Consider the following 18,473-nt stretch of genomic DNA (forward strand, 5'->3'; position numbering starts at 1 on the left):
AAACAGAAGAAAACAGAAAATAAAAAATCATTAGCATTAATTCTTCACATCTTCAAACCATAATCTCCACAATACAATGAATGTATAAACAAAACTGGAGAGAAACCCTGCAGGACCTCTGAAAATAACACCTTCTGCTACTGTATGGGTGGGTACCCATCACGGACCTCTGAATGCGTTTATTCCAGTGCTGGGACCCACACATTAATATATCTTTAATCGCGACCAGGGACTCATATAATTATATGAGTCTATAATTATATGAAAACTAGATCTACAAGCTCCTGTAGTTTTTTAGTTTTATTTTCTTAAAGGACGAGGTTTCCCCCACGACAGAAGCACCCTGTGGTCCTGTTGGCTCATTCTTACCTAACCTGCATGTACCCATCATAGGAGTGTGTACGTTAGCGTAAGGCGTTACAATGACTTGTATGCACCATCTTGTACATGTATGTATGGACATAACCAGACCATAAATGTAGGCCTACTTAGGCCTAGTACCTTGCTTGCATTGTAATCCCAAACGCAACAAAATGGAGCGTGTAACAATAAATTAATTATGTGGATGCAATTGAACTTTCAAAAAAACATGCTTCAATTAGATCTGGCAGATCTCCAGACATTGGTCCAAAGTTCATGCAAAATATGTTTCGTGCACGGGACACGAAAATCCCAGGAGGAGATGGACCTTTACTGTTTTTCATAGAATTCAATATGGTGGGAGAACTAAAGGTCAGATGTCAAAAGTCAGAGTGTCAAAATTGTTCGGCATGAGGAGACGGATAACTGTGTCCAGGTGCCATGGCTGCACGTCAAACAGAGCATGAGCTATACCTGTTCTCTGTCACCTATTAATCCCTATATGAATATGACAGTACAGGATACAGCCTGGCGAACAGTACACAGTTGTATTAGAACAATCATGCTCTTGAAGTGTGATAAAACAGTGTTTCTCAACTAGGGGTACTGCGAGGGTCACCCAGAAAACGCCCTTAAGAGAGAACTAGCATATCATGTCAGTTCATAGTTAGTAGGTTCGCGACAATGGAAGCGAGAAGGGCTGACACATCTAGTGTTATGTTTAATGAGGACACCTAGAGCCCCTAACGTGAGCCCAGATTCTTGAACTGAGATATGCTTCAAGGTTATGTGTAGTTATTCATGAAAACTGGACTTAAAGTGTTATGAACTGGAGGTAGTCTTAGCAAAGAGGTGATTCAAGAATAATTGTTAATTGGAGTGCCTCGAATTCAACCATCCCGGACAGGGTAGGTACTCAAGCTAAGGACAGTTGAGGAACATTGCTCTATACAGAAAGGCATGACTGGACAACATCATTGCATAATAACAGCGGAATGGGAAAACAGACCAGCTTAATCAAAGAAACAACGAGCGAGAGGTAGAGAGGGGGAGAGAGGGAGAGAGACAAAGATATAAAGAGAGAGAGAAGGAGAGAGATTGGGAGAGAGAGACAAAAGATAGAGAGAGAGAGAGAGAGAAGAGAGAGAGAGAAAGAGAAGGAGGTAGAGAGAGAAAAAGGAAACCTGTGTGTGGATGTATGTACTGTATGTGTGTGTGTGTGTGTGTGTGTATGTGTGTATGTGTGTGTGTGTGTGTGTGTGTGTGTGTGTGTGTGTGTGTGTGTGTGTGTGTGTGTGTGTGTGTGTGTGTGAGTGTGGGTGTGTGTAGGTGTATGTATGTATGAATAGAAAAGGTGCCCAAGTTTTGAGGAGAACTTGGCTGCCTAGTATAGACTGATAGATAAATAATGAGAATCACTTACGTGTGCCCGCCTCTCAGGCGAGCCCACCATTATAAATTAGGCTATGTATAAGCGACCCCCCAAACATTTAATCACTATATTGAACCACTGGATGGACCAGGGCTTTATATAGGAAAACATCAATTGCAAAAGCGGAAAGGAAAAATAATAAAAGATAAACAGTAGGCCTATATATTAGTTCATTTGAGCAGCCTACATTAAAATGGGCCTCCATGACTGCCTATTTAACTCTCAGGTCTGGGTAGACAACCAGCCCTGGCGGGGATCTTCCCCTGCAATTAATCTCTATTGGTTGCAAGACTCTATTCGTTTGGAGACTTTCTTGTCACATTTACCAATCCATGATAGGCTTTCAATCTGACATAGGCCTACTTTAATTTGTTCACTGGTGCTGGCATTGACATGCAAGGTTCTAATGTTCTAAACGACAGTTATAGGATAAATTAATTATGATAAATGAAATGACAATGGCAAAACATAACCCTTGCTTAAGAACACGTTCATGCAGCCATACAGAACCAATGGCTGGCTACCACCTGTTCCTCTATCGATGATATATGAGAATGACGCAAATATGCCAGCAGGCTGCTGGCAGCGACTGTGCCGAGTGACATTCTAATGAAACAGGAGTTTTAGCAACACGTGAAAAACAAATTACACTGTAATCTCTTCTTGGGAAAAAAGTGACAATTACAGCATGCGTCCGGAAAAGAATTTGGCCATCCTACCGGGGAGGTTCACAATGAACACACATAGACAAATTATAACACACTAATTTACTCAATACTTGAAGAAAAGCACATCCAGACTCCTCACACACCGAGAAGAGATCAATAGACACAGACGTGTATGCATATGGTGCGGAAAGGTGGGGGCCAGTGTCTGCTAAGGGGAGAGGTTCAGCCTGCACGGGCCTTGGCTAAACTAGTTTTGTGTTCCCATCGCTCAGAAGAAAGGGGACCCTGTGATTGGTCTCAACATTTGCTCTGGTCTCCGAGCTGCTTGAGTAAAAATACTCCTCCTGCATCCCCGTTCCCACAATCCACATTATTTTGTAATCTTTAGGTCTTCCCCCCTTAAAACATGAGCAACATGTTTTAGAAACAGGCATTCCCAATCTCTATTTCAACCCTCAATAAACACAGCAGCATATTCAAATAGTGCACAACAAACAATAACGCCCCATGTAAAAATACTAGAAGTTGCACAGGATAAGTTAACCCTACCGTCCACAGAACCGCTGTGAGCAACTATGTAATGGTGTCTGACCCTGGGACCTGCTACCCAACTACTCAAGTAAAAACACTCCCAACTTAAAGGCTGCTCCCAAGACAAAAGGGGCCCTCCCAGATACACACGCAGAGGGGAGAGATAACAGAGGGGAGAGCAACAGGAGGCAGGACCCAAACAACTTTCCTCCTCCTTGCACAACACTCATCCTCATTATATATCCATTGACTTTTCTATTATTCTCATACCTAATTTCAGTTTCAGCAATTTCACCAATATCATCTAATTAGTCTACGCTTATCCACTACAATATAACCAATATCATCCACTTATCCTCACTACCGTCGTTACACTAGACATAGACCGTCACAAATCAAGACACTATCATACTCTTCACACGTATAAACACACAGACGTAGACACCCAACATGCAACATGAACACACCCACTAACAAACAAACAAACAACAAATAAAGATACACAGGCCGGCATAAACAAGCAACAAATAAAGATACATAGGCCTAATCATACCACTCACAGCAGCACGTCACCCAGACGGCCAACATCACTCCTCCAGTACTGAAAATCACGCGCGCATAAACCACACAACACAATTAAGTCATGACTTATAATCACAATAATCACTCGCCTGCAGGCCACGTCTGAATTACTGGGCACCTACGACGCGCACAGGCGTGATCACCAGTCACCACACAACCGATAATCCACGACACTGAAGCGAAGCCACCCCACGCAAGAGTTGATCAGACCTTAACGTCTAGGATGGAATCAGACCGCCCGAAACAATTTAATTGAGATTGGTGGAGCAATTAACCGAACTCCGAACCGGCACATAGTCAAACACTAATAAAAAGAGAAAGAAGACAGCAGGAACGCTACTGGTATCCCTCCCTAATAAAAGACTATATAACCAAACTCTTTGCGTCTCATAACGCGAGACCCGCGTAGCGGCATCACAGCGGCTTTTTAGGGGTGATTAGAGGTTCGCGACCGTGCCCTAATCCGATTAAAATCTAAGCAATTGACGAGTACCCAGATTAGAATCAACTCTTTGCTTCCAAAAACACGCAGGAACGGCGCTTTGTATTAATCCCATCATCGGGGTACAAAAGAAAAAACGTGAGCTGACGGCAACCCCATCAAGACTGTCGCCCTGTCACTGCGAGAGAAATAAAAAATATATATATATATAAATAAGGGACAAGTCAGCTACCTCGTGGGATCTGGACTGCAGCTAGACGGACACTGATGTGTACAGGGAGGAGCTGGCTCCAGATCCAGCCCGAGAAAGACAGCTGGGCTCCCTTTGCGCTCTGGAAAAGGAATGCGGCCGACCAGGGGCTGCCTTCGTTTAACAAATTGCCAGCACGTCCCTGCACACGCAACAGAAGTGATTTGAACTTGATGCAAGCCAACTCACCTCTGTGTTTCCAGGTCCAAATGCTATGCAGAACCACGTTGGGCAGCCAATTTTGTAGTATATTCAGGGGTTCTGACTTGTCCACCGTTTCTCCAGCAGTGATATGAGGCGACACAATAAGAAGAGGAAAACAATAGTCCTCGGTTCACTCGTCAAAAGACCGAGCTAGGGTTTATTACACATAGCAAGTTATACAGAGGTTGCAGTCAGCTCCCGGGCTGATTGATCAAGGATCGATGTGTGGACGCACGACGTTGAGACAAAAAGCCCCGTTCCTCTCTGTGGAACACCTTTTATACTCCCAGTTTAATGAGTGTCTACATACGTGCACGTTAGCTGTGCATGTTGTATGTGTGCTACTACCAGCGCCGCAGAGTCTGGAAAATGTGTACATTAATGCAATTTATGTGACATGGGTCCTTCAGAAAATGTACATATATGGAAATGGTGGCCTGTGAGATGAGGCCAGATGTTCATCCGATGAGCCTGGTTCATCAGGCAGTGTCAGTTTTACGTGCATCTTTACGTGCGTGCCCGTGCGTGGGCTAAGCGTGTGTATATGGTGTCTTCAGTCTGATTTCCACGCACGCCTCCCGATGTGTGAGCACTCGGTGTCTAAACAATTTGGAAAGCTGAGAGTCTATTCGAGACACAGACTCCTTTTAAGGTCCTGAGATAGGCAGCTGTGTGCAGTAGAAGACTCATCAATCGTACTACAAGCCTCATGGGCTGGGCCCTTAATGTACAGAAGAATGTCCTCTTCGTATGCACCAAGATACTCTCATATCCATAATACTGTATGATAATATTCTGCATAAGTGCACGACTCAGAACTGGAGTGTGTGCTGGGGAAAAGAGTGTGTGAGAAGGGAGACAGATGTTCGACCCCAGCTCAGCAGTGTCCCGGCCTGATGGGTGGCTGTGTGTTCGCGTTAGACCAAAGCTCTAACGATACTGCATTCATTTGTCGGTTTATGTACCACCTTGCTGTATATTTATGTTTACAGCAATCTTGTGAAATATTATCTCATACATACTGTAGTAGCAATAATAAACCATTAAAAATAAAGGTGGCCTCCCACTGATTAACATAACACATTGATATTGTTGCTATGGTCTGTTATACTACTTGATTGTAGTTCAAAAACAGTTAACAGTTAAGAGCAATTGTAAAACAATGATTCATTTGACTTTTGTAACAACAAAAGTGAAGATAATACTGGAGGTTAAAAACTGTGCGCTCTTTAGAAGGTGCCTCAGTCTCTGATGCGTCTTAGAATCTTCATAGGCATCTACAGCAGCAGAGCATCATGGGACACCCACCTGACGCTTAATTTATACACCATCGCATGAGGGTGTCGTTTAACAAAAGTAACTGATCGACCAACCTACAACGTTGCCATGTAGATCCGTTATTTCATGGCAATGAGAGTATAAATTAGGCTTAACGTACTGCTTAACACATCTGGTGCCAACCCCGAGTTTCCCGAGTTTGTATTGATACCAACGCTGTGCCAACCCCGAGTTTCCCGAGTTTGGGCCGTTTAAAAAAAAAAAAGAAAAAGAAAAAAAATTCAAAAACATTTTTTTCAAATTTTTTTTTGGACCTCCAGAAATGTATTAGGCATGATAGCGATCGCGAAATTGCATGTTTAACCCCCATTCTTTCAAACATGGCAGCCATGTTTGTTTACATCTGAAGAAAACATAATGGCCCATAAATCATGAATGCCTGAACGGATTTCCAAGCGGATTTTTTTGTTTGAAAGCTGTGAACAGCATCTACACACGTGGTGCATCATCTAGGCATGGGCGTGCACTTTTTACACAATTGCACAATTACATGGAAGTCTATGGTAACCATGGCAACGCGAGACATTGAAGAGAAAAAATCATTGCAACATAAGTGTTAAGAGCTCCCGATGGCTTCTGTGCAGAGAGGAGTGGTTAGGCAGTGCGGGTGGGGTGAGTCGTCTTGATCTCCAGGGAGAGGACAGATGGAGTGCTGGTGTCCGGTGTGGGGAGCCCGGCTTTGAAATAGCCCTGCAGGTCCATGTTGATGGAGAAGACTCTGGGCAGCAGCTGTCTCTGATACTGGTCCAGGCGCGTGAGGGCGCCCAGGACGCAGAAACCTCCTTCGTTCACCCAGGTAGGCAGCAGGCCGGAAGAACCAATATGAGCCGGCAGGCACTCGTAGTGATGCAGCTTTAGTTGACAAGAAAACCTACAGGAAACATTGCAAGAATGTACCGTATGAGCTTCAAGAGGAGAAGACTCTTGTGAATCGCTGTGAATGCGTCTGTGATTTCTGATATTGCTATCTCTATTTAGTTTTATTGTATTTTTACTTCAATGAAAATTACCTTTAAAATGTGTGTGTGTGTGTGTGTGTGTGTGTGTGTGTGTGTGTGTGTGTGTGTGTGTGTGTGTGTGTGTGTGTCTAGCTATACTTATGGGGACTAAACGCATGTTCACACAGTCACCTGCAGGGGACCTCTGACAGTGTGGGGACAAAATAGTACGTCCCCACAACGGTTAGGTTAGGGAGTGAAGACTTCAATATATTGTCCTAGGCCAAGTTAATGCCTAAGATGCAGTATAGAGAAAAGTGCTTTCGCCATCTTGTTTTTAAAAAGAAAGAATGTTGCAATTTTAAATTGGGCTGGTTCCCCTAGTTCATAAAATCATACAGGTCTGGGTTAGGGTTAGGGTTAAGGTTAGGGTTAGGGTTAGGGGTTAGGTTTAGGGATAGAGGTTAGGGTAAAGCCACAGGACTTGCATAAAAATGAATGGAAGTCTATGTAATGTCCCCACAAGTGATGTAAATATATAGTGTGTGTGTGTGTGTGTGTGTGTGTGTGTGTGTGTGTGTGTGCGTGCGTGCGTGTGTGCGTGCGTGCGTGTGTGTGAAACAGAAGAAAGTGTCCCACCCGGCAGACACATGCTGGGAGATGCTTTTGGAGGCCTGACGTAGAACACACTGCAGCATTTTGGACATCTGCTCTCGAATCCAAACCACATCTTCCTGGACGTATGGAATCCACTCTAAAAGTCTAACGACAAGACACACCATTATGTATTTCAACTGTTGCTGGTCTAATGTTAGCTGTTACCTGTGGCTGAAAACACCTCAGCTTCAATAACTATCTTTTTAGAATTGTCTGATAGTGAAGGGTCAACGGGTGAGGATCTACAGAGCAGAGGCACTGTTGCATCAGATCAAAGTGCATGACACATTGATCTGATGCAACAGTGCCTCTGTAGATCACACAGGCCTCACAACGTCAGAATTTATTTTGCAATCTACACAGGCTGCGACCACATCGAAAGATGAGTCTCAAAGTATGCCAAAATAAATTGTGATTCCTGGGCATAACTATGGGTGTCAGTAACTCCAAAAGGTGTGGGGTCTGCCGGAAATCGAGAATCTCGATTTCAAATGAATTACTTTTACCAGAATGGCCAGCACATAATTGTTGCTCTTTCAAACTGCCCCTCGTCTGGCCTATATAATCAATCAGGAAACTGAAATGTTGCTATATTTGTTCAAAATTATTGACAGAAATATTATCCCAGCAGATAGAAATGTAAAAAAAATAAAACGTTTTTATAGAGAGTTTCTTTGTCTGGAATAGTGAGATTAGAGCTGTGATGTCCTACCTGACAGTCATGGACATGGCAGACTCCAGAGGCAGAGTATAGGGAAGCATCAAAGTAGAGGCCATCCTTACAGGAAGAGAGCGGGTCAGGCTCCTCCTCTCCTTACAAGCTTCCACCAGAGCTATGGAGGAATTCAGAGTCAATCCATCTCAACACAAGACTCATTACCAGTGGTGTAAAGTAACTACATTTACTTAAGTACTGTACTTAAAGGAGTAGTTCACCACTATTCAACCTGTCTTCATATAATAGGTCCTCACTAATGTTCATGATAAAATATCACAATTTTTTTCTACTCAGTCCAAGTCTCCTAGGAGAGCTGTGGGAAGTTCAGAATCCATCGTCTTGTGACATCATCATTTTCCAAAAAAGAAATTTAAAGTTATACCATGTAACTTTTTTTATAAAACAAATCTTAAAATTGTCCTAACTGTTAAATCGCTAAAGTTTTAGAACACCCACTCCGTTATTTTCAGCTTCTGAAGCCTTCTCTTTATATGTTTTCTATGAGCCGTGAGGGGGGGAGAATTTCGCGGCAAAATGACGTAATCTGCATCATCTGTATACGTTTGTGTATACGTTGGCCAATCACATCGCAGATCATACACACATGATACACTACCGGCCAATTACAGTGCATCTTGCGTCTTTTCAGGAAATAGCTTGCTTCAACAGCTTTGTTTACTGCTGGTCTAGAAGTCTAGCATGTAGCTCCCCAACCGCTGCTCGTAGAGGGACACAGGAGACCTCATTGAAAGCGTGGCGGACGCGGTGGTCTGACGGCCCGGTCCGCTGCGAAAAACGGACGAAAAAAGCAGACGCGACCGCGGTTTGCTATACTGCTACAGACCACTAGTTGAGCAACTTACACAGTATAGCTTTAATCAATATTTTTGAAAAATATATTTAGATTTTTGGGTTTCTGACCTGCCCACAGCCCTCCTCTGAGAAAAAAAAAAAAAAAAAAAAAAAGCTATTTTTGAGTGAGGACCAATTATATGAACATAGGTTGAAAAGTGGTGGAGTGCCCCTTTAAGAACAATTTTGAATTATTTGTTCTTTACTTCTACTCCATTACTTCTCGGATCCAAATGTACTTTAACTCCACTACATTTATTTGGAAACTTTAGTTACTAGTTACTTTGCACATATACCTATAAATGATAATATTAACAAACATACATTTACCACGTTAACCCTATTTTATACCTAGGCTATTTGAAAATAGCCAATCTAAAAGCTCACAACGAATCGAGCTTGTAGATCTGCTATATTCAAACCTATTAGTACTTTTACTTTTGGTACTTTAAGTATATTTTGATGCCAATACTTTGTACTTTTACTCAAGTAACATTTGAACACAGGCCTTTTACTTGTAACAGAGTATTTCTAAATTTCAGTATTGATACTTTTACTTAAGTAAAACATTTGAGTACTTTTTCCACCTCTGCTCATTACAGTAAGAGTGCAGAGTGAGTCTTTTAAAAACTTTTGAATATCTCAGTTTATCTTCATTTTAATAAAGTTAAATACTATAAGTATCTACATTTTTAATACCTAAAATGTATTTATGTTATTCTTACAATCTTGTAGGATTAAACAAAAAGGTAACCATGATGCTCTGCATAGAAATTGAGAAACAACCTTTGTATAGTTGGGGTGGGAGGTGATCAATGATTTGCTTCTCTAAGGAGGAAGCAGCGTGAGCCTCCACCTCTACACCTGCCTGCTCCCCTTCCTCATCTTCATTACTGATATCATCATTGTCCTCGTTTTGTTCCCCATTGGCCAGCAGGCGTCTCCATCTGAGAGGCCCGTTGACATTGAGCAATCCTGTGTACAAAACCAATATGAAAATATGGACTTTCTTAAGCCAAGGACATGCCAATCTTTGATCAATAGAGCAGTGGTTCTCAACCTGTGGGTCGATCAGGACCCCCAGGGGACCCCAGGGGGCCCCCAAATTATTTTGGGGGTCCCTAGATGATTAACTTAACATTGTTTTCTCACTCAACAGTAAACAAACCAACATAACGTTTAAGTGTATAGAGGTTATCTGCACAGTTTTAAAGAGCCAATTTAAGGACTGTTTAACACTTCTAAAATTACAAATTAAACATTGGCCAAATTGTCAAATATTAGAGGCAGAAATTGTGAAAATAGCCGATCTACTGCGAGGCGTTGTGAGCATGTAGATCTGCTATTTTCACAATAGAACCGTGTTATACAAAATCTAATGCCTCAACTCTTAGGGCTCGTCAGGGTGGGGCGGGTCCCCAGTTAAAATATGATTATTTTGGGGGTCACAGCCTGAAAAGGTTGAGAACCACTGCAATAGAGGACCGAATCCTCCCCACCCCCAATTTGTTAAAAGATTTATAATGAAGGTCTGTGTAGAAAATGTAAGTTGCCACACGGGGGCAGAACAATACTGTTCAGCAAAGAATAACATGTTGTAACAGGAAGCAGAGTTCCAGTGCAGTCTATCTACTGTGACACAATCATGTAAACAGCTTTAGTCATATTTTGGACAAATTTCATTTCTATCATGTTAACAGTATTTTAAAAAATCAGAGAATATATTAAAAAGATATTTGTGACAATGTATGTACAGGTTCATATTGTATATTTTATTAGAAGAAGCCAATGTAAATGATATGATTCACCCTAGAGATTAAAAAGGCTTGATGCAGAATATATCAAACAATCTCTGGTACTTACCATTCCTCTTTAAAAAGTGAAGAGCATCTTTATATCCCTGTTTACACATGTCTTTCATAACCTGCACCCAAAACAAACAAACCAATATACACCTGTCATTAGCCAGACAGATCCATAGAGGTAACTCCAGTTCATCTAAGCCAGTTACAAGGCACAAATCAATTAATTCTTCTTGTGACTTGACTGCATTTCAACTTGCATGTGTGCTTTCGGTGTGTTTGCATGTTATGTTTCTATGTAAATGTACGTGTAGCCTACCTGAGTTTTTTTCTTTGTTGATGTGTGTATTTGTTTAGTATGTGTGTCTAAGTGTGAGGGGAGACAGGTTAAATTAACCAATTTCACTCTAGCGTACCTCTTCTGCTCAAATAGGGACATGGACTGACAGATAGATCCATATCCATATATGGGCGTGAAAGGGACAAATGGTAAGACGGAATACATTTCCAAGCAAATTCCTCGTGAACCACACTTTCCCAGAATTGCATCTTTCTAGTTGGTGAACATTCTGCAAAAATATCAGATCTACAAGCTCACAACTCTTGTAATTTCTCTATTTTTGCTATTTGACGTACAACAGGGTGTAAGTGTAAGTGATCAAATTACCAATGGATCTGGGGGGAAAAGCGCCCTGGAGACTCTGTAGAGGTTTGGGAGGGTGAACTGGATGCTGGTGTTGGTGAAGCGCAGTTCGTGTATGTTGGTCGAGGTGTCCCGGGGGCAGATGTCGCTCTCTCCCGAAAACGGCGACACAGTGATGGTGTTTTTCAACTCGTACTGAGGCAGGTTATCTGAGATCCCTCCGTCTACGTATCGCTAAGTCAAAGACAAACAGTCACCGATCAGACAATGCCATCATGAGCCGGGGTGTTTTGTCTGTTGTGTTTCGTCTCATGGCTCTCTGCATTTTCGTTCCAATTTATCTCTCTGCTTGGCTGCAGGGAAAACTAGGATTAATTCCACTTAAATGAGTTCTTAATGTTTTAACTTTTGAATAATCTGGAGTGTTTGTAAGAAGCTGTAAATTCCTGTGATGTGTGCCAACTGATAAAATCACAGTGACATCAGGTTTGAAGAGGACAGCACAACCCTCGATCCCTAGCCAACAGAGTCACATGTGCCCCCCGGCTCTGGAATAGTCTACCCCTCCAAATTAGATCTGCACAGTCAATTGGGACTTTCAAAACTCTACTAAAAAAACAATATTTTTTTCCCTGGCTTTTAATCGCATCTAATTGTTTTAACTGTGCATAGTCTTTCTTTGAGCTGTTTTAGTAAATTGCCTATTGTTGTTCTTTGTTTTGCTGCTTTTAAATGTTTGTTCCATCAATTGTTTGAATTGTTTTTGTTTTAACCTGTACAGCACTTTGGTTCAGCTTGACTGTTTGTACTAAATGTGCTATATAAATAAAGCTTGATTGATTGATTGATTGATGTGTAATGCCACTCTCGCTCTGAACACATCCTAGCGACAGGCCCACAAACAGTAACAAACACACAAGCCAGGGGCACAGGGGGGTATGCGGCGTCCGGTTGAGAGAGCTGGTATTACTCAATGATAGTTCCTAGAAACGTCCAGTGCCAGAAACATGTCCTGTGAAATATCTAGGAATGATCTGATCTACAAGGAATTTGCGCAGCACTATTGCCAAACCCACGTCATTCAGAACAAACACATTTGTCAAAAGGGCGTCGGGATGTTTGTGGAAAGGGAAAAAAAAGGAAAAGAAAACAGCAACAACAGATCCCAATTTAAGTAAATACAAGATGAAAGGTCAATCATTTTGTCCAATCAAATTCAAGTAAAGAAAAGGAGGTATTTGCCAGTTACACATTTATGAGAGCTTTGATTATTTAAACTTTTTCATACCACCGCGCTCTGACTCCTCTGGTGCGACTTAGATCAACATAAAAAAATAAATGGGTCAGAGTGGCAAGAGTGAGTTTCCTCTTTTATTATTATTTACATGTCGAATGAACAAACGCTTCGGATATCCAGACTTAGACAGTGTCCAGCTTTGTTTATTTATAGATAATGGCTATGAAGGGTAAGCGTTCACATGTGTAACACAATACTTGATCCACTTACCACTAGGGCTGTCACGATTATGACATTTTACATGACGATTAATTGTCACTCAAATAATTGCGATTAACGATTTAATTGTGTTTTTGTTGTTGACAATTACATTTCTGTTTGCCTTTAAGGCTTTGAAGTTGCACATGGCAGATATGACACATAACCTAAATATACAAAGAAATTAAGGACATATTTGACAACTTTACATTTTAAAAAGAACATTGATAGTGGAAATAGCCAATCTACAAGCTCACAACGCGTCGCGATGAGCTTGTAGATCTGCTATTTCCACTATTTTTTAAATGTTTGAACATATATAAACATTTCTCAACATGTAAACGATTATGACAATTATCACGAAATAATTGTGACAGCCCTACTTACCACACCTTGTAGCATAGGGGGAATGACGCCACAGTACACAGGAATGAAGGCACTGCATACACATGCCTGTTAAAAACAAAACAAAACAAAAAGAAAGGGTTTGAGGAGAGTGTGTAGCTTGTTAACCACATGAACTGTAGCATCCCTATTCTGAGCATGTAATAATAGGCGAGCATATAGTCTCGCGTAGCCAGACAACTATTCCACAATCTCCGAATGTATGCCGGGAGCATTTGCAAATAGCGGAGGCTACATATACATATTATGCTACTAATAAACAACCTAATGTCTGTCTGTCTGATGTCAGTCTGATCCTGACATCACTGATACTAAACAGTGCCCAAATGTGGAGATAACTGACATCACTGATACTACTGCCTGTACTGTGCATGTGTCTCCGCCATGATAACAGCCACATGCTGAAACTGCACAAATTTTGAGATGACTGACCTCACTGATACCGCCGCCATGGTAACAGACGCAATCCTGAACCAGCTTGCACCTTGTGGACTTATGTGGACTATTACCAGCTTAATGTATACATTCACATGTCACTTTTTCTCCAGATCTTTTACCAAATATGGTAAAAAATCACACTAGTGCAAAGTGAGCGGTGCAAACACAACACACATGCATACGTTTATGTGTATGAGCAGCACGGATCTCCATACATGAGACCACGGTGTTAGCTTGCTGTTATTAGTATTAATCACTACATCTCAAAGTTGGGCCGTGACACATTGTAAGCTTGTAGATGAACTATTTCAGTAACTGCAAGGGCACCTGCGCAAATCAGTGTCCGAGGACTTTGAAGTTCAGACGAAATCCAAGATGTGGGGTTGGTCAGACTTTGCCCTTTGCAAATTGTTTTGGCTAATACATTTGTATCTCCATACATGGAGGAGATCCATGCAAATTTTAATTCTAACCCTAACCCTTTGGCTAATACATTTGGGTCTCTCCTTGTTTGGGCCGCTCTGTCCGTGGCTTCAGCTACTTTGTGTGTATGAGCACAGATCTCATACATGGAGATCTGTACTTTTTGCCTAACACAAAGTGAAACGCAGGAGCGATTTGCACCGCTCAAAAATCATGAGATTTTGGCATACTTGATGACGATGTGTAGACCAGCTTTGCAAGCTGGTAAAAATCAAGTTCACACCGACTATTAAAAAGAAATCACACCTAGTGTGAAGTGAGCAGTGCTATTTATGAGTTCATTTCATTAACACGGAGCTTGGCCAATGTAAACCCTGCGCGAACGACAAACTTGGATAGCTTTTTTTGGGGCGTGGACAAAGCCAGATGTTGGCGCACCACTCAAAAATACAATGGTGAATGATATAGTTAGTGTGGTTGCTATAGGCAACACACTATGGTATTCAGTCCGAGAAATGTTATCCGAGTTGGATGTCTGCACAACAGAAAAGTGAAGCTTTTGGTCATGCTTCACTTGACATCTCAATATATAATATAATTGGTAAGATGGAATTCATTTCCCAGCGGATTCCTCGCGACTCACGTCACAGCAACCACATTTGCGATTTTCCAGAATTACGTCTTTCTAGTTATATAGTTATTATCTTTCTAGTTATATAATTATTATCTCTCTAGTTATATAGATATTATATTTCTAGTTATATAGTTATTATCTTTCTAGTTATAGTGCTCAGTGTGAATGACACTTGACTCTGGTATCAATTTTCTATATTTTCAATATCTACAAGCTCACAATCCATTGCAATTTGACAAGTTGTGAGTTTGTAGATCTGGTATTTGGGAATTTTGGGTAAAAAAAATCTAAAAATGTGTCCCAGTCAACAGTCAATCAGGCTTTTCATGAAAAGATCTTTGATCATCAGTTGAAGGATAAAGTTAGGTGAAGAAGGCGTACTGAAATCACTGGTTTCGGTACGTTGACAATTCACTCCTTTACACACTTCTGTCTCTACTCAAAAATATTCCTCTGATACCTCACCCTCCGCATTCATACAATCTCACTCCCTTTTTATTACAAAAATCTAAATGAAGCTGAAAGTAAAGAGACTATGGCATACCAACCATCCATAATAATGTGAGTTGATTTAGATGCATAAAACGAGTGTACACAAGTAAAGCATAGGGGGAATGATTTACTTGAGAATTTACTGTTATAGAATGAATAAATCATTTTGTGTTTTGAATGCATAGGATCTGTGATGTGACGTAAAATATGTGAAATATGTAAGCCAACATACAGTAGTCCACATTCTGAAGACTGCATTCTTCCAATTTTTAACAAAATACAAAATAAGCAAATCTTGAGTGTGTCATAGCCTGCAGAAACACTTAGATTGCATCTTGAAATGTAAACATTACAGAGCTTCACAAAAGATCTTGCTTTGTCTGACTACTGTGGTACTGATCTCCACTCTACATCTTAGACTCTTGGATTTATCAAATTGTACGTTTATGTGCTTTTACTGGAGCAATCTGGCAGAATAGTTAAAATGTATAAATAAAAGTAAGTACAAGAAAGAAAAAAGCTATAATCAAAATGTTATAGGGAACAAAACTCCCAAGTCATAGCTGAATTAGGAGGAATACACAGCTCTGATGCTATTTGCATTTTAAAAGTAAGGCCAATGTTTAGTCAGCAAGCTTCCTCACAAGGTTAACTTCAACAACTTTGTTTTGCTATCCAAACATTGGATTCATGATATTATGATATTATTACGACTATTCATGCATACTATATACAGTAGACCTACTCTCACCTGTACTACCTCCTCCTTGCTGTAGTACTGGGACACCAGGACGTTCTCTCCATCCGACACACGGGTGAGAGAGATTCCTAGCCGGCCTGTGGCCCGATGGTGGACATCATCTGGCAGCGTACGATGCAGCATACAACGCATTATCTTCACCAGGTTGAATGATGGATGCAGAGGACCGAGAAACCGTTTCCTGGCCTCTTTTGCAACATCGATGATGCTTGCCCCAGCCTCTCCTGTAAATAAAAGATTAAAATAGAATAGAAAACAGAATGAGACCTTTTATTTTCTACATAACACAGGGCCTACAATGCAAAAAAATGTTTTGATAGAGGATTCCTATTGGTAAAGATAAAGGATCAGAATAATTGCATGAGATATGATATGGGATGGGACCAGCCGGACCACATAGCCTACTTTGTGGCTCTAAAAATGTATCTATTAGGTGGGATGTTGGCTAAACAATCATCCATGGCCCTAATCTTCTGAAGGGCTTTGTTTGAGCAGATTTTCCAGTAGCCAATATTTACAATCTTGACTGACTGACTGACTGACTGACTGACTGACTGACTGACTGACTGACTGACTGACTGACTGACTGACTGATTGATTGATTGAATATTTTATTAGCAGTTAAAAAAGCACAGGAAGGTAGGCCTACAGTTCGATACCCAATTTAAACCCAAGAAAGCAGTAAAGCACTATATAGCAGTTTCCATTGAAAGTATACTATGGCTTGATTCCATTGGGGTCCTTTTTACTCAATTCATTGGGGGGAAGGGAAAAAAGACCACAAGAATAACCCAGCAGCTCATAAAGAGCGTCAGCTCGTTCATTTTAACAGGAGCATTTTTTTACAGCAATACAATAGATGTACCTACCAAGACATGTCCCACTGACCAGAGCAGTGGCTGTCAGAGCCCCGGCAGATGCCCCATATATGTGACGCGCATTTTCCACCAAGAAAGGAGCCTGCTCCAGCAGACAGCTCGCCACCCCTATGTGGTAGATCCCCAAGAAGCCGCAACCTGCGAAAGAAATGTTCCATGGCGAATCTAGAGGAAACATACCGGTTGTGAGTTTACAAAGTTCGCGCGGTCATAAAAAAATAAAAGTTGTTTTCTTTTTTCACTTTTATCACGACACTATTGTGTTATATTTGTCTGCACGGACGGCTGCACCCATGCTGTTTCCCCATGTCATTCATCCGATGTCCCACAGCTGTTATGTCACTTTGGAACTACATAGTAACAGTCCAGTCGAGTCTGCTCTGTTGACATTTCTTCTCCCACGCTCGGTGTGTTTACCAGAGCGCAACGCCAACCAACGTGACCAATCACTATCAATGTAATCGACGTCGCTCAAACAGCCGCCCAATGGCTGCAGTGCAATAATAGCCCATGTCCAAACTCGAGTCATTTTCATCTCAGTGGCTGTGCCAGTAGCATCCCTGTTCATTCAATTCCCACTGGGACTGATAGAAGTTAAGAGCAGCTTGTTTGCCTCATCATGAGGCATAAATAAAGATCTTTATTTATCTGTAGTAGCCTAGACTAGACTACAACGTTATTTTACATTACCCTTCAGAATGAAAGTAAGTTTACAATACACAAATATAGCCTATAGATATTGTGTTCTGGATTGCCAAATCCTGATACATTTCATTTATTCACATCAATATTTTCAAAACAAACACACACACACACACACACACACACACACACACACACACACACACACACACACACACACACACACACACACACACACACACACACACACACACACACACACACACAGACAGACAGACAGACAGACAGACAGACAGACAGACAGACAGACAGACAGACAGACAGACAGACAGACAAAGAGAGAGAGAATGATTTTGGTGATTGTGTCTTCTCTCACTGTCTGACTACACACATAAATCAAATAAAACACATAGGCCTATAGCCTAATACTTTAATTATTATCTTTGGAACTTTGTTCAGTGAACAAAGGAAAGTTGGGTCATATGAGTATAGTCAATACAGTATGGACAGTAAAACTAAGCATGTTTACAACAGTGGTTACAAAATAGGCCTACACAGCTATAAACTGTATTTCACAAGAAATAAAATGACGAATCCCTTAGAAAAGTATTAATTCCCACAACACCATGATGCAGAGGGTTTACAAGTCTCTTGTGAATTGTTCTGGAACATTATCTGTAAAAGTTGTTCGTGGAATTGACAGCAGTATATTCTGCCCTATCGTGACCCCTAGGTCAATTACAGTTAAATCACCACATTTATCCCCCACTAGGTTTGAGGCACAAGGCAGAATATGTTATAATGTACTAAACAACATTGTAGTGCCTTCAAAGTCATATTAACTGAAATGAGGACACAGCTAAATCTAATGTTTTCCTATGTACAAGGA

The 18,473-nt window shown here is 41.1% G+C and overlaps 1 protein-coding gene across 1 annotated transcript; it reads right to left on the reverse strand.

Annotated features, from left to right (window-relative positions):
- Positions 1-4,593: 4,593 nt before the first annotated feature.
- On the reverse strand, positions 4,594-17,310 carry pnpla2 (patatin-like phospholipase domain containing 2). The gene is made up of 9 exons (XM_080737421.1): positions 16,934-17,310; positions 16,056-16,288; positions 13,300-13,365; positions 11,442-11,651; positions 10,836-10,896; positions 9,759-9,947; positions 8,115-8,235; positions 7,385-7,507; positions 4,594-6,678 (listed from the first exon to the last, which is right to left on the reverse strand). The coding sequence occupies exons 1-9, from the start codon at positions 17,118-17,120 to the stop codon at positions 6,402-6,404; spliced, it is 1,467 nt and encodes a 488-aa protein (XP_080593547.1). The 5' UTR covers positions 17,121-17,310; the 3' UTR covers positions 4,594-6,401.
- Between the last annotated feature and the right edge of the window lie 1,163 nt (positions 17,311-18,473).

This window comes from Nannobrachium achirus (genome assembly GCF_963921795.1).
Source record: "Nannobrachium achirus genome assembly, chromosome: 11".
NCBI classification, from domain to species: domain Eukaryota; kingdom Metazoa; phylum Chordata; class Actinopteri; order Myctophiformes; family Myctophidae; genus Nannobrachium; species Nannobrachium achirus.

Excerpts from the sequence above, each read along its gene's own strand:
- pnpla2 (XM_080737421.1), bottom strand. The coding sequence starts at position 17,120 with ATGTTTCCTCTAGATTCGCCATGGAACATTTCTTTCGCAGGTTGCGGC. Across the intron at positions 13,366-16,055 it reads GCAAGGAGGAGGTAGTACAG|GCATGTGTATGCAGTGCCTT; the intron begins GTGAGAGTAGGT and ends TGTTTTTAACAG. Across the intron at positions 7,508-8,114 it reads GCCATGTCCATGACTGTCAG|ACTTTTAGAGTGGATTCCAT; the intron begins GTAGGACATCAC and ends TCTTGTCGTTAG.